Source organism: Pseudorca crassidens, chromosome 1 (genome assembly GCF_039906515.1).
Source record: "Pseudorca crassidens isolate mPseCra1 chromosome 1, mPseCra1.hap1, whole genome shotgun sequence".
NCBI classification, from domain to species: Eukaryota; Metazoa; Chordata; class Mammalia; order Artiodactyla; family Delphinidae; genus Pseudorca; species Pseudorca crassidens.
This window is the reverse complement of record NC_090296.1, coordinates 180,325,175-180,336,968: the sequence shown is the minus strand read 5'-3', so window position 1 is coordinate 180,336,968 and position 11,794 is coordinate 180,325,175. Positions and strand designations below refer to the sequence as shown.

The following is an 11,794-nucleotide window of genomic DNA, read 5'->3' as shown; positions in this document are numbered from 1 at the left end:
TTACCAAAAAGCCTTTCTGTCCTCTGTCACATCACCAAGTGGGGACCCCGCTGTATCTCCGTGACACTGACGCACAGACAGGGTCGTCGGAAGTTGGCAGCGGGCGCGGCCTCCGGCCCTTGCGGCCGGCGGCGTTGAGGTGGGGTCCGCAGGATGCGCTCGCGGGCCTCGGCTGGCAGCTGGCGACTCCCCTAGGTGAACCGACTTCCACGCAGGACACCGCCGCAACCTCGGCTCTTTTCCCAATCGATTGGCTTCCGGGAGTGGAGGCCGCAGGACAGCTTCCGGTTTCTCCGCCCGCCCCTTAGGCCCCGCCCCCGACGCGGTCTTCCTCCCCAACCAGCCTACTTCCTCCTCCCGGCCTCGCCCCTGGCCCCTCCTCCCCCGTTCTCAGACCCAACTCCTTCTAGTCCCCCACCCTCAGGCCCCGCCTCCAGCCACGCTCCTCTTCATCCTCGGGCCCCGACCTCCTCCTCCCCCACCTCAGACCCCGCCCCCAGTCCACCCTCAGCACCGCCCCTCAACCCCCCTCTCCCGCCCCGTTCCATTCAATTGTTGGATTGTCGGCGCCGCACTCCCTCCGGCGGCCGGTAGGGGGCGGGGTTCGAGCGTGGATTCACGCGGCGTCCCCCGGGCAGGGGCAGGTGCGGCGCGGAGCTGGGCCGGCGGGTGGGCGGACTCGAGGCCGCGGGCGGGCGGCTGCGACGCCGCGTTGGGTCGCGCTCGGCGGGTAGGCCGCGGTGTCCGCATCAGTGCTGACGTGGGGCGACGTGGGCCGGCGCCGGTCCCGGTGGGGCTTGTCGTCCCACCTCCTCGCGTCCGTAAGCAGTGACGAGGCCCGCTACGTAAATCGCTTCGCGGCGGGTAAGTGGCGCGCCGGCCGGCGGGGCCGGCGGAGCCTAAGGCGGGGGCGCCGGAGCGGGGGCAGGGCGGAGCGGTTAGCCCCGGCCGCCCCCGCTGTTTGCCCCGCGCACCCGGCGGGCGCTTTCCGAGGGGCCACCTCTCCGGCTCCGAGGGAGCGGAGGCCGCCGGACAGGCGGGCGACGTGGCTCCGTCCTCTCCCGTCACTCGCCAGAGCCGCCGCCTCCCGGTCCTCGCGGCCCGAGACCGAGCGAGCGGGGCGCTGCCACGGCGCTGCTGGAAGGCGCGCCGCCCTTGTTCCCCGCGTCCCCTTTGCGCCGGGACCAGCCAGCCCGGCAAGGCCCCCGGAGCCGGAGCGCGAACTGAGAGGGACGCGCGTCCTCGGACGTCTTCCCCGCGGTCCCCGCCGGGGCCCGGACCCGGTCCCGAGTGTGAGCCTCTCACGCTCCCTGCGCGGCTCGGGAAGGGGCGGCCGGCCGGCCGGGGTCAGAGCGATGCTGACCCGCGGGACCAGCGTCGGTCCGCACTGGAGGCCTTGTAACCGGGCGGCTCACCGGAGCGGCTTCCGAACAACTTTTCCTTTCCTGCCTAATTCGCCGGGCTGCTGGGAGTGCAGCCACCCTCCCTGGAAACAAACACAAACCGAGATGCGCAGGGCTAGAGGTCCAGTGTGAAGATTAGATTACATGAATAATTCGTGTTCTCTAGTTTTTTCCCCGTGGGTTCCATATTTTTCTCCTAGTCTTGATCCTGCTTTTGGATAACAAGCTGCTTTCCCTTCAAAGTCGTAGTCTTTGAAACTTTGAACTTAAAGGAACTTTTTTCCCCCAAAGAAAGGCAAATTGCAAACAATGTGTTTTGGCCAACTTATGCTAAGTATTAAGATACTGATGTTTAAAAAGCTGCTTATTGATCCAAACGCAGCTTTTCAATGGATTTGATCCTGGATGAGTAAACACTGAAAGCATTGTCATGTTAAGTGTTGGTAATGACACAAACATTTTTGGTGCATCTGTAAATAGTTCCGTGTAAGCAAATGCTTGCCCAGTGACTGTTCAACCTGGAGTCGCTTTGGTGAGTGTGAAGTTGTAATTACACGGATGTTTTGTGTACACATTTTATGAGTGTATGAATAAATTTTTATTGAATGTGTAAACACAAAGGAGCTCTTTAGTCTTTTTGTTTTCACATTGTTCCAGCAGTTTACTGAAATTGGGTGAGTTTAACAAACTCCAGACTCCATAGACTACTCTAGTTTCCTATTGGGGCAAATCACTACATGATTAAAATATGAAATCATGTTTAAAATTACGCACATTTCATGAAAAGTAAGGAAGAGTTTCAGGTTGTTAACATACGTAAGGAACACTGACTGAATCTTTACCAGTATAGACGTATATTCCTGATCCTGTTTTCCCCAACCTGGTATTCTCTACGGGTTAATATTCGGCCAGAAAAGTAAGTCAGGTTTATTGTTGAAGTGGGTAGTCTATTGGAAAGTGCTTAAATGTCTTGTCCCATTTAGGTAGACTTTTAAACATAAAACTGAACAATGCAAACACTTAACAGTTGAACCATTGATGTTTTGACATGCAATCAGTATTGGTCATTAAGGAAATAAACCTGAAATGTCTTTAAATTCTGTTAAGTATTTCTACTTTATTGAACTGATGTCGACATATATAAAAGTCAACTTTGATAATAGCAGTGTGTGCATTGAATACAATTTCAATATTATCAGTACAAGTATATATATATTGTAAAAGTATAGATTTCAAGGAAAGTGTTTCTCATTCATTATACATATGTAGAAGTAAACATTTAAAATCATTTTGTTAATTTCATTTTAAAGAGCACAGGGTGTTTAAAATACTTTTTACCATGGGAATCACACAATAAAGAGTGCCCTGTTCTTAAAAGTAAATCTCTCATTCATGGGTTTTCTTTTAATGATGCTGTAGGATATCCAGTAGCCAATAAGGGAGAATGAAGAGGAAAACCTAAGGATGACATTAGCTGGGATTTATCTTAATATTACTCATGAAGACAAGCCAAGTCTTATTGGTATAATAACAGTTATAGCAATTTTTTAAAATATCTAGTTTGCAAATCTTGACTGACCTTCCCAGGAGTGTTATGGGAAATTACTGGCAAGGTATATGTGAAACAATTTTGAGTGAAGGCATGAGCTAGTAGGTTATTTAGCACTGTTTAAATAACTATCTCACTGGTGAAGAAGGACGCTTGCCTCCAAGAAAACCTTACTAGCAACTTTTTGTGAGGCTCTTTTGAAGTCTCCCAGTTCTCCCCAAATGGGAAGCATCTTCATGCATACTTTCTGAACAGAAAAGTACAACCAGACCAATCAAATGTCAAAATGAAACCCTGTGAAATTTTAACAGTGGGGTTCATGTGATTCTGACATTGTTTACTTTTGAGAATTCCAGAAAACAAACTCAGTTTCTTCAAGGTTATCTTAGTGAAGTTTTTGTTTTTGTTTTTTTAACTCAGCAGATTTAAAATTAGACCATCCTAACTCAGAATGTCAAATGTCATAGAGTTGTGTTCATATTCTCAAACAGCCTCTTTTTTTTCATTGGTAGCACAAAAATTATTTTTTTGCCTAGAAATGCTTAGGAATTTATATCCTAGCATTGATGATGATGAAAGCTTCCAGCTCTGGAATTGGGGCAACTATATATCACGCATAAAGACACTTGGGATGCTTTTGCACCTCTTAAAATTGATGGAGGAGTTAAATTGAACTTATTTAGGCATGTTTCTACACTTAGGTACTAGTTTTGTTCATATACACAAGATAGGACCAACCTAGGTAAGTATAATAATGTTGAAATTCGTTTCTGTGAACCTTAGCTAATTCCAGTGTCTTATATACTCTTTCCCAGATTTTCTAGTTAGTAGTCGATGCAGTTGTACTTTATGTGTAAATAAATGTTTTGAAATGTACTTAAAGTGCGGTAATGAAGTGTTCTGTTGAAAGAAAAGCCCTACAATGATTAGCCAAGCAAATAACTTCCCCAATAGATTGAAAGTTATGTTTCCCTTCATGAAATGGGGCCGGGGCTCGGCCTGGCGGGGTGTGCTTGGAAAAGTGGAGATAGGCCATGACTATTTGAATTTCATTTTTCATTTCCTCCTTAGCAGTGGATTCTGCTCTTCATTGACTGAAATAGACGAAAGCAGGCACCAGGTGGGGAATGAACCGAAAAAGGGATGCTTGAATAGTTAATCCTTTGGTGATTTTAGTAAAGAGTTTAGATTTCTTAAATAATAATGGGTATCTGAAGCAATTAAACTGGAGTGACCTTGAATCTGTATTAGAATGCTGCCTGATTTTCTGTATGATTCATATTCAAAATAGTAAAGACAATATTTACAAGTGTTTCAAATAATTATTTAGAAGAACTGTTCCTGGCCACTTCTGTTTTTACACAAAAGTGTAAAACTTGTTATTTGAAAGTTATTCTAACTACTTCACAAAGATTACAAAACTTTGAAAGTGGCATAATTTCCTTATACTACTGTATTGCTTTGTTTTTCCTGTACTGATCTCCTTCCCCTAAAATGCATAATAACCATAGGCGCGTCCCTGTCAACTTCACATACGTGGCGTTTTGTAATTACAGTTGACTCTTGAGCAGCGTGGGAGTTAGGGGCGCCGACTGCTGCTCAGTTGAATATCCCTGTATAACTTTTGACTCCCCCAAAACTTAACTACTAATATAGCCTGCTGTTGACCAGAAAACCTTACCAATAATGTAAACAGTTAAAACATGTTTTCTATGTTGTATGTATTATATACTGTATTCTCACACTAAAGTAAGCGAGAGAAAAGAAAATGTTAAGAAAATCATAAGGAAGAGAAATACATTTACAGTACTGTACTGTATTTATCAATACCATAAGTTTATGAGATGAATCATTTGTCTGTACCTACATCAGTATTGTCATATGATACAAAACACTGCAGATGTAATATGTATTACTGACACTTGACATCAAAAATGAAAAGATAATGTGGAAAAGAAATCTGTATTTATTTATAGGTAACGATTCATACATTAATAGCGCAGAAGCAGCAATATGATTGCCTAGTGTAATTGATACAATTGCTTCATGGTAGCCTAGCCCAAACACTAATGAATGAATCATTGTAGAAATTTATGGCATACAGTATTACAGTCATATTCATATTACAGTATTGGAAACATTGTTACTTTTTTAAAAAAAACCACTTACCTATGACGATAGCTGATTTGCAGTTCCTCCAACTATGAGAGAGGAATACTGTACAGTAATGTAGTTCTTTGAAAGCAAAGTTATAAAACAGTAAGAAAACTAACACATTATTTTTATTAAATATCACCTTATGCCTGTGTAAGGATAGACTAGTATCTACATATATTTTACACTTTCATGACATACCTTTTTCTTGTTTCAATAATTATAGGCTATGAGTTTCATCTGTGAGTTTTTCAACTTATTGCAAATCTCCAAAAATTTTTCCAATATATTTTAATTAATTTATTTATTTGTTTTTATTTATTTTTGCTGCGTCGGGTCTTAGTTGCGACACGCAGGACATTTGTTGAGCTGTGCTGGATCTATCGTTGTGACGCGTGGGCTTCTCTCTAGTTGCGGCACGTGGGTTTTCTCTCTCTAGTTGTGGTGTGTGGGCTTAGTTGCCCCCAATGACACGTGGTATCTTAGTTCCCTGACCAGGGATCGAACTCGTGTCCCCTGCATTGGAAGGCGGATGCTTTACCACTGGACTACCAGGGAAGTCCCTCCAATATATTTATTGAAAAGAATTTGCATATAAGTGGACCCATACTGTTTCAAACCTGTGTTGTTCAAGGGTCAACGGTACTTCTCTCTCCTAGCTAGCCTCCCTTTTCCCAGTTTCTTAATTGACTTGGTTGAGGAGGACCAGCTTTACAATGTAAGCTTCATATTCTTCTCCTACTTTCTTTCAAACCTTACTTGCTTTGCTACTTAAATCATAGTTAACTGCTGAGGATCTTCTACTTTCCCAAAAGGCTAAAACCTTTCTTCATCCAGAACTCAAGAAACAGATCATACTTTTCTGTGTTCTTTCTCTTCCTGCTTCCGTTAGAGGTGTACTTCCCTTTATTCCACGTTCTTTTCTTTTTGTTTTGACCGTGCTAATTGCAGTGGGATCTTTATTTTGCCTTTCTTGCAAAAACCATAGCTAATAAGGGGTAGAACTCAAGTTAACACCCAGATCAACCTCCAGTGCCACACTGTTTATATTGCACACTGCTATGCTACGACCACTAGACCGTGTTGCCACCTCAGGAATTGGGGACAAGGGAAGTGGGGAATGAAGAGAGAGGACTCCTGGATAGGGTGGCTGTGCCGATGGTGATGTCACTCCCCAATCGAGATAAAAGTACAGCAAGAGGTGAGATGCAGAGCAAGGGAGTTGAGGTTAGTTTTAAACATATTAGACTTGAGGATCTCTGAAGAAACCATTAAGAGATGTCAAATAGGCAGATACATACAGGCTAGAGCTCAGGAGAGAGAGGTCCAGGCTGGAGGTGAGATTTGAGACACATCAAGAGGAGATGAGGCAGCCTAGGGGGAGAGTGTGGAGGTGTTTGTGACTGAAAGCCTGGGAATACCAGTACTTAAAGAGTGGGCCAAAGGAGACTAAGGCGAAGGACTGGATAACTTGGAAGGGAAACATGAACGTGGTGTCCTGAAGAGCTCAAGGAGGGCGAAATTTGGGGAGTAGGAAATGCTGTAGGCATGTTGAGGATAGGGACTAAAGATCATTCTTGAAGATTTGGCAAGCAGGTGATCAATCAGTGATGACTTCTTAGAGAGTAGTTGGAATGAAATAATTCTCTGATGAGCCTGAGTCAGGATCAGGTTTATCTGATGGTCATTATTCTGTTGTGAGGCTAGTCATTTGCTCTCTTGATGTCTTGTGATGGGGTGGCAGGAAGCTGAGACTGTCTTCAATGCTGGCAGCCTCTGGGAAGAGGAAATGGGTGGCTGTTCCCAGACTTCACCAAATACCTTTTTCTACTTTTTGAGTTCTGAATCATAATGTATTACTTACTCAGAAATTAAACCAAAGAATATGGTATTTCCAGGAGAAATTGGGAGTTACTTCTCTCTTCTTATATGGTGCCGTACTCATCATTATTATTCAGATAATATTATCATTATTCCTTGTTTAAACATCTGTCTCCCTCATTAGAACCGAAGCTGCTGGAGATCAGGGACATCTTGTTACCTGTGTCTTGGTGCCAAGCACAAGGGCTGGGGTATCTTGGGTGCCAATCACTGTTTAATAAATCAGTAGCCCCTGCCCTCATGGTTACACAGTTGTTATGGAAGATAAGATGTCCCCACATAAAATGCCAGTGTAATATAACACAGAATAAGGTTTAATCTGAAGGAATGTCACCATCCTTGTTTCTTGTTCATGTTGTAGGTTGCCTGGTTCAAGTGCCTTACCTTTCCACATTGTCGCTATGGTTGTGTGGGGGCAGGTGGTAACAGTAACCATTGTCCTGGTGCCCGTAGTAAGTTGCAGCACACTTGCCTGCTGACTCAGTTTCCAAATTGGGTGGGATGGTGTGACATCATTTTAGAGAGACCACTTAGGAGGGAACCCCGGAAATAGCATGTTTGTTGCCAAGCATCTCTGTTGCTGGCATAGACGCCTGGAAGGAACTTAGGGATGCGGGTGTTGGTCCTTTCAAATCTAAAACAAATTGAGGGCTCACTGCTCTCCTTTTGTCTTTTTCTTTGCCAACTTTACTTCATTCAGCATGTCAAATGTGTATTTTAAAGAGATATTAGTAAAAAAAAAAGGGGGGGTTTAATTGCTAGAGTGTCTAAAACAGCTTTTTTAATGGATTAAAGGCTATCAGAGGAGATTTTAAAGGAACGGTTACTATTTTGTTTGTAGTTAAAATTCTTTGACAAAACCCAGTTTTGAAGTTAAGGTAAATGAAAAATAGTTGACAAATTTGTTTCAGTGGAATGAAATTTGAGAAAATGATAGATTCATTCAGTTTATTAAGTGATTATTATTTTAAAATAGAGCTGATACTTATGAGCGATTTGTAGTGTGTGTGAAATGATTTAGGCAGCACTGCACTCTCTTCAGTGGAAAATGATAAGTAGCACATGATTTAATTTTTTGGAATTTTTTCCTAAGAAAATAAGGCAATTGAATAGTAGTAAGTTTGAAAAAAATACGGAGTTGTTTTCACCTCTCTATGCTGTTTTTTTGTTTTATGGAAATTAGGGTATTCTGGGGTATTCTGGTGTAGTTTTGAGAGATTTTAATTTTTTTTAAATAAAATCTTATGATCTGCCAACTCGACATTATAATTTTACTGCAGGATAAATAAAGAAGAAAACGAAGGAGCAAAGCATTGACTACAAATGTCTTAATAATGAGCAAGTGTGGCAGGAAAAAATATATTAAAACAAATCTAAGGTAGGTGGATATATTATTTTTCTATTCTTTTGAAAGTTCTACTTAGAGAGCTTAAAGTTAAAATGATGGATAAATTAATGGTGTATATCTATGTACCATACATATATATGTGTATGTGTGTACATATATATACACATTATAATAAAAAATATAATAATATGTACCCAAATTGCTCAGCTACTCAATTAGGGAGTTTCTCTTCCACCATGTGCTGTGTGAGGCAATGCAGAGGATAGGTGGATGTTCACGGGCAGCTCATTCTAAGCGCTGGCCTTTCCAGTCAGAAAGGAGATTGCACTTAAGGATGTGGACAGAGTTTTCGTTTTTCTGCTTACACTTGTACCTGAAGTTGTAAAACAGAGGGAAGTCTCTACCAAGCGTTTTACAGAAATCCAAATATTACTTTTCAGGTTTTCTTTTAGTTACTTTCAGAGACATTCTGGTTCATCCATTGGGTCTAGCATCAAAAAGAAAATGAATTTTCTTTGACAGTTTTGGTAAAACTATTTAAAAATAGATAATAGAAACAACTTTAATAATTTTTCCTTTTGCTGCTGGATCTTATTTTTAAAAGAGATGAAAATTTTTACAAGGGTAAATATAGTTGCTCTGCAGTGTAATTTGTCTTTGCAAATTGGATACAACTAAGTAAGATTTTAGAAGTTATTAGTTCACTATACACTTTAATTATAATTAGGAAACTGCCTTTGTCTTATTTTTCATTTAGATATTTTTGGTCTGTATTCCTTTTCTCTTCTTTGTTCCTATCTTTTACGAACACTTTCCTGGGTACTTATGATAGCATTTCTTTAAAATGTTTTTCCTTTTTCATCTGGTTTTTCCTTCCATTTAAATATCTTGTGTGTTCTTGAAACATAGGTATGCTGAAATAACTTTGGTCATTAATTACCTCAATATTTCTATAATTGTAAATATCATTTTTACAGATATATTCCTTTGTATTCATTTCTTGAATGTATATTATACAAATCATATACAGACAGTACTGTACTGTTTGTTGTAGTTCAGTATTTTGGGGAGTTTTTGCAGTATGACATAGATGTTCTACTAAAGGCCTAGAAAATAACAGTAAGCAAACATACAATTCTACCCCCAACCCCTAAAAGTAGTTCACCCTGGAAGTCTTTGAAAATTGTGCTACTGGATGGATCCTATTCTTTTAAAACATTAGTTATATTAACACTTACTGAACTGAATCCCAATATATTAAGAAGATATTGGGATAACATTTACTTTTCTGTTGAAGAAGAAAATGGTTTGCCAATAATATAAAAAAGATTTCAGAAGAAATATTTAGCTTTCATAAGAAAAGAATGTTACTACTTCCATTAATCATTTATAAATTTAAATATGCCCATTTTAGCAAATCCTTATCTGTTCTTTAGAATTGTGGAACTGAATGTTTGCCAGTATTTTGCTTACTGTTAGCTTATGGTGCTTAATGGACTTTTTAATTTGTTTTAGTGTTTTTATTGTTTTATCTCATATGTTTTTATTTTTAAATATTTTGTAATTTATATTTCCTAATTGGTCTTTTTCTGTCTAATTTGGATTTGTTTAAGATTAAAATATTACATAATTAATTAATTTATAGATTACTCTATTAATACTAGTATAACTATGATTAAAATTTGTTACAAAAAGTGAGATTTGGGGGAAAATATTGTATGTACACCTCTTTAATTTTCACTATAAAGTATGTAAGTGAATATACTTTAAAGTATGAAATCTTTCAAATCTTTCATACTCAAATCTTCACTCATACTTAAAGTATGAATCTTTCATACTTTAAAGTACGAAAGATTAAGATGGATCTTTCTCTTACACTTTTTAAATAAATTCCATCAGGACTACTGAGGCTGACTTACAGATGTTAGTGTTGATGTACATCAGTTCCAGCTGAGGTCTGGGTCCTGTATTTCCTGCTGAGTTAGTGTTTGAAAATACCCAGTACAGTGCCTGACCCATGTTGAGCACTTAAATGTTAGTTGAATCTTCAGCCCTGAGTCCTGGCCTGGGTTGGTTTTTAGTGGGTTTAGGCGGTGGTACTGGAGAACAGTTGGATATAGATCAGCAGAATGAACTTAGTTGAAAATGACAGAGTGTGTAAATTGGTAGTGCTGACCTTACTCTTCTGTAGATGATTTTTACCTTCAAATAAATTGATTTAGTATCAAACTTTTACTGAATGACATGTACTGGGCACTGTACGAGGCACTCCAGGAGAATAAAATGGGATAAGATTAGAGTCTCTACATCCTAGTGGGAAAGACAAAGCATATCTAAATGAAGATTGTGACAACAGTTGCAGCATACTCAAAAGCACAGCATTGGTTAAGATGTATCTAAACGGGACTACTGCTCAGGGCACTGGCTGTGGAAGGACCCCTGAGGTCACAGTCACAAGACCTCTTGTTCACCCTCTATCATGCAGTCTGTTGTGTCCTCTGTAGAAAGTCACTTAATCTCTCTGAACCTTATTTTTATCATTTTAGTAACACCTAACAGTTGCATAGTCTTCCAGAATAGTTGATTAATTGGCTTATTTAATGATTATGGTAGATTCTGTACTAGGCACTGGGAATACATTGAAATCTAAGATGTGGTCTCTGTTGCACACACTGTGCTAGTACTTTGTGGACAGATGTGATATATGCTAGACAAGTGCTGAAATGGAGGGGATTGCACAAGATGCTTTGGGAACTCAGAACAGCGTAATTGTGCCCAAGGCTATTAGAATAGGCTTTGAAAGATGGTGTCCTTGAGCCAGGCTTTGAAGAACAAGTAGAAATGCGCCTGTTGGACGGAGAAGGAGTGAAGGGCATCCCAGGAACAGGGAAGAGCAGATATAAAAGATTAGAATTGGGGGAATAAGATGTGTATTTGACCAAAAAATGGCTCATAAGGAGGCTGGAATGCAGAGTGTGGGAAGGAATGGGGTGACTGGAGATGAGGCTGTAAAGATAAAATGAGGTCACATTGTGAAAGAAATTGAATGGCAGTTTGGTTTGGTAATTGAGAATATGAACTTTGGAAAAAGGCCTTAGTTCGAAACCTGGCTTTGCCACTCAATACCTTTGTGGTAAAATCAGATTCTTAACCTCTTTATGTCTCCTTTTCCTCACCTCTAAAAGAAGAACTAGCTATATTGCCCTTATAAAGTTGTTAAGAATGAAAACTAGTAGGCATTTACCACATGGTAAGCACTTGACAAACGGTACTTGTAGTTAGGATTACTGTGAGAAGTTTGGGTTTTATCCTGTAGTCAATAGGAAGCTCCTGAAGAGTTTTAAGCAGAAATATGTTTCAGAAAGATAACTGTCGGCAGGACAGTGGTGGCAGAGAAGAGGACTGAATTGTTCTTTGGAAGGTAGAATCATCCCACTTGCTGATGGCACTGTAGGGAAT

General features: G+C 40.7%; 1 protein-coding gene across 29 annotated transcripts in view; it reads left to right on the top strand.

Moving 5' to 3' along the window:
* Positions 1-625: 625 nt before the first annotated feature.
* CREM (cAMP responsive element modulator) overlaps positions 626-11,794 on the top strand; it is a 99,755-nt gene continuing 88,586 nt past the window's right edge. For 11 of the 29 annotated variants that reach the window (XM_067701866.1, XM_067701885.1, XM_067701832.1 and 8 more), the window contains exons 1-2: positions 656-864; positions 8,268-8,365. In XM_067701866.1, the coding sequence (XP_067557967.1) occupies positions 8,322-8,365 (44 nt within the window). In that variant the 5' untranslated portion in view covers positions 656-864; positions 8,268-8,321. The other 18 variants (XM_067701953.1, XM_067701921.1, XM_067701969.1 and 15 more) reach the window with 14 other exon arrangements.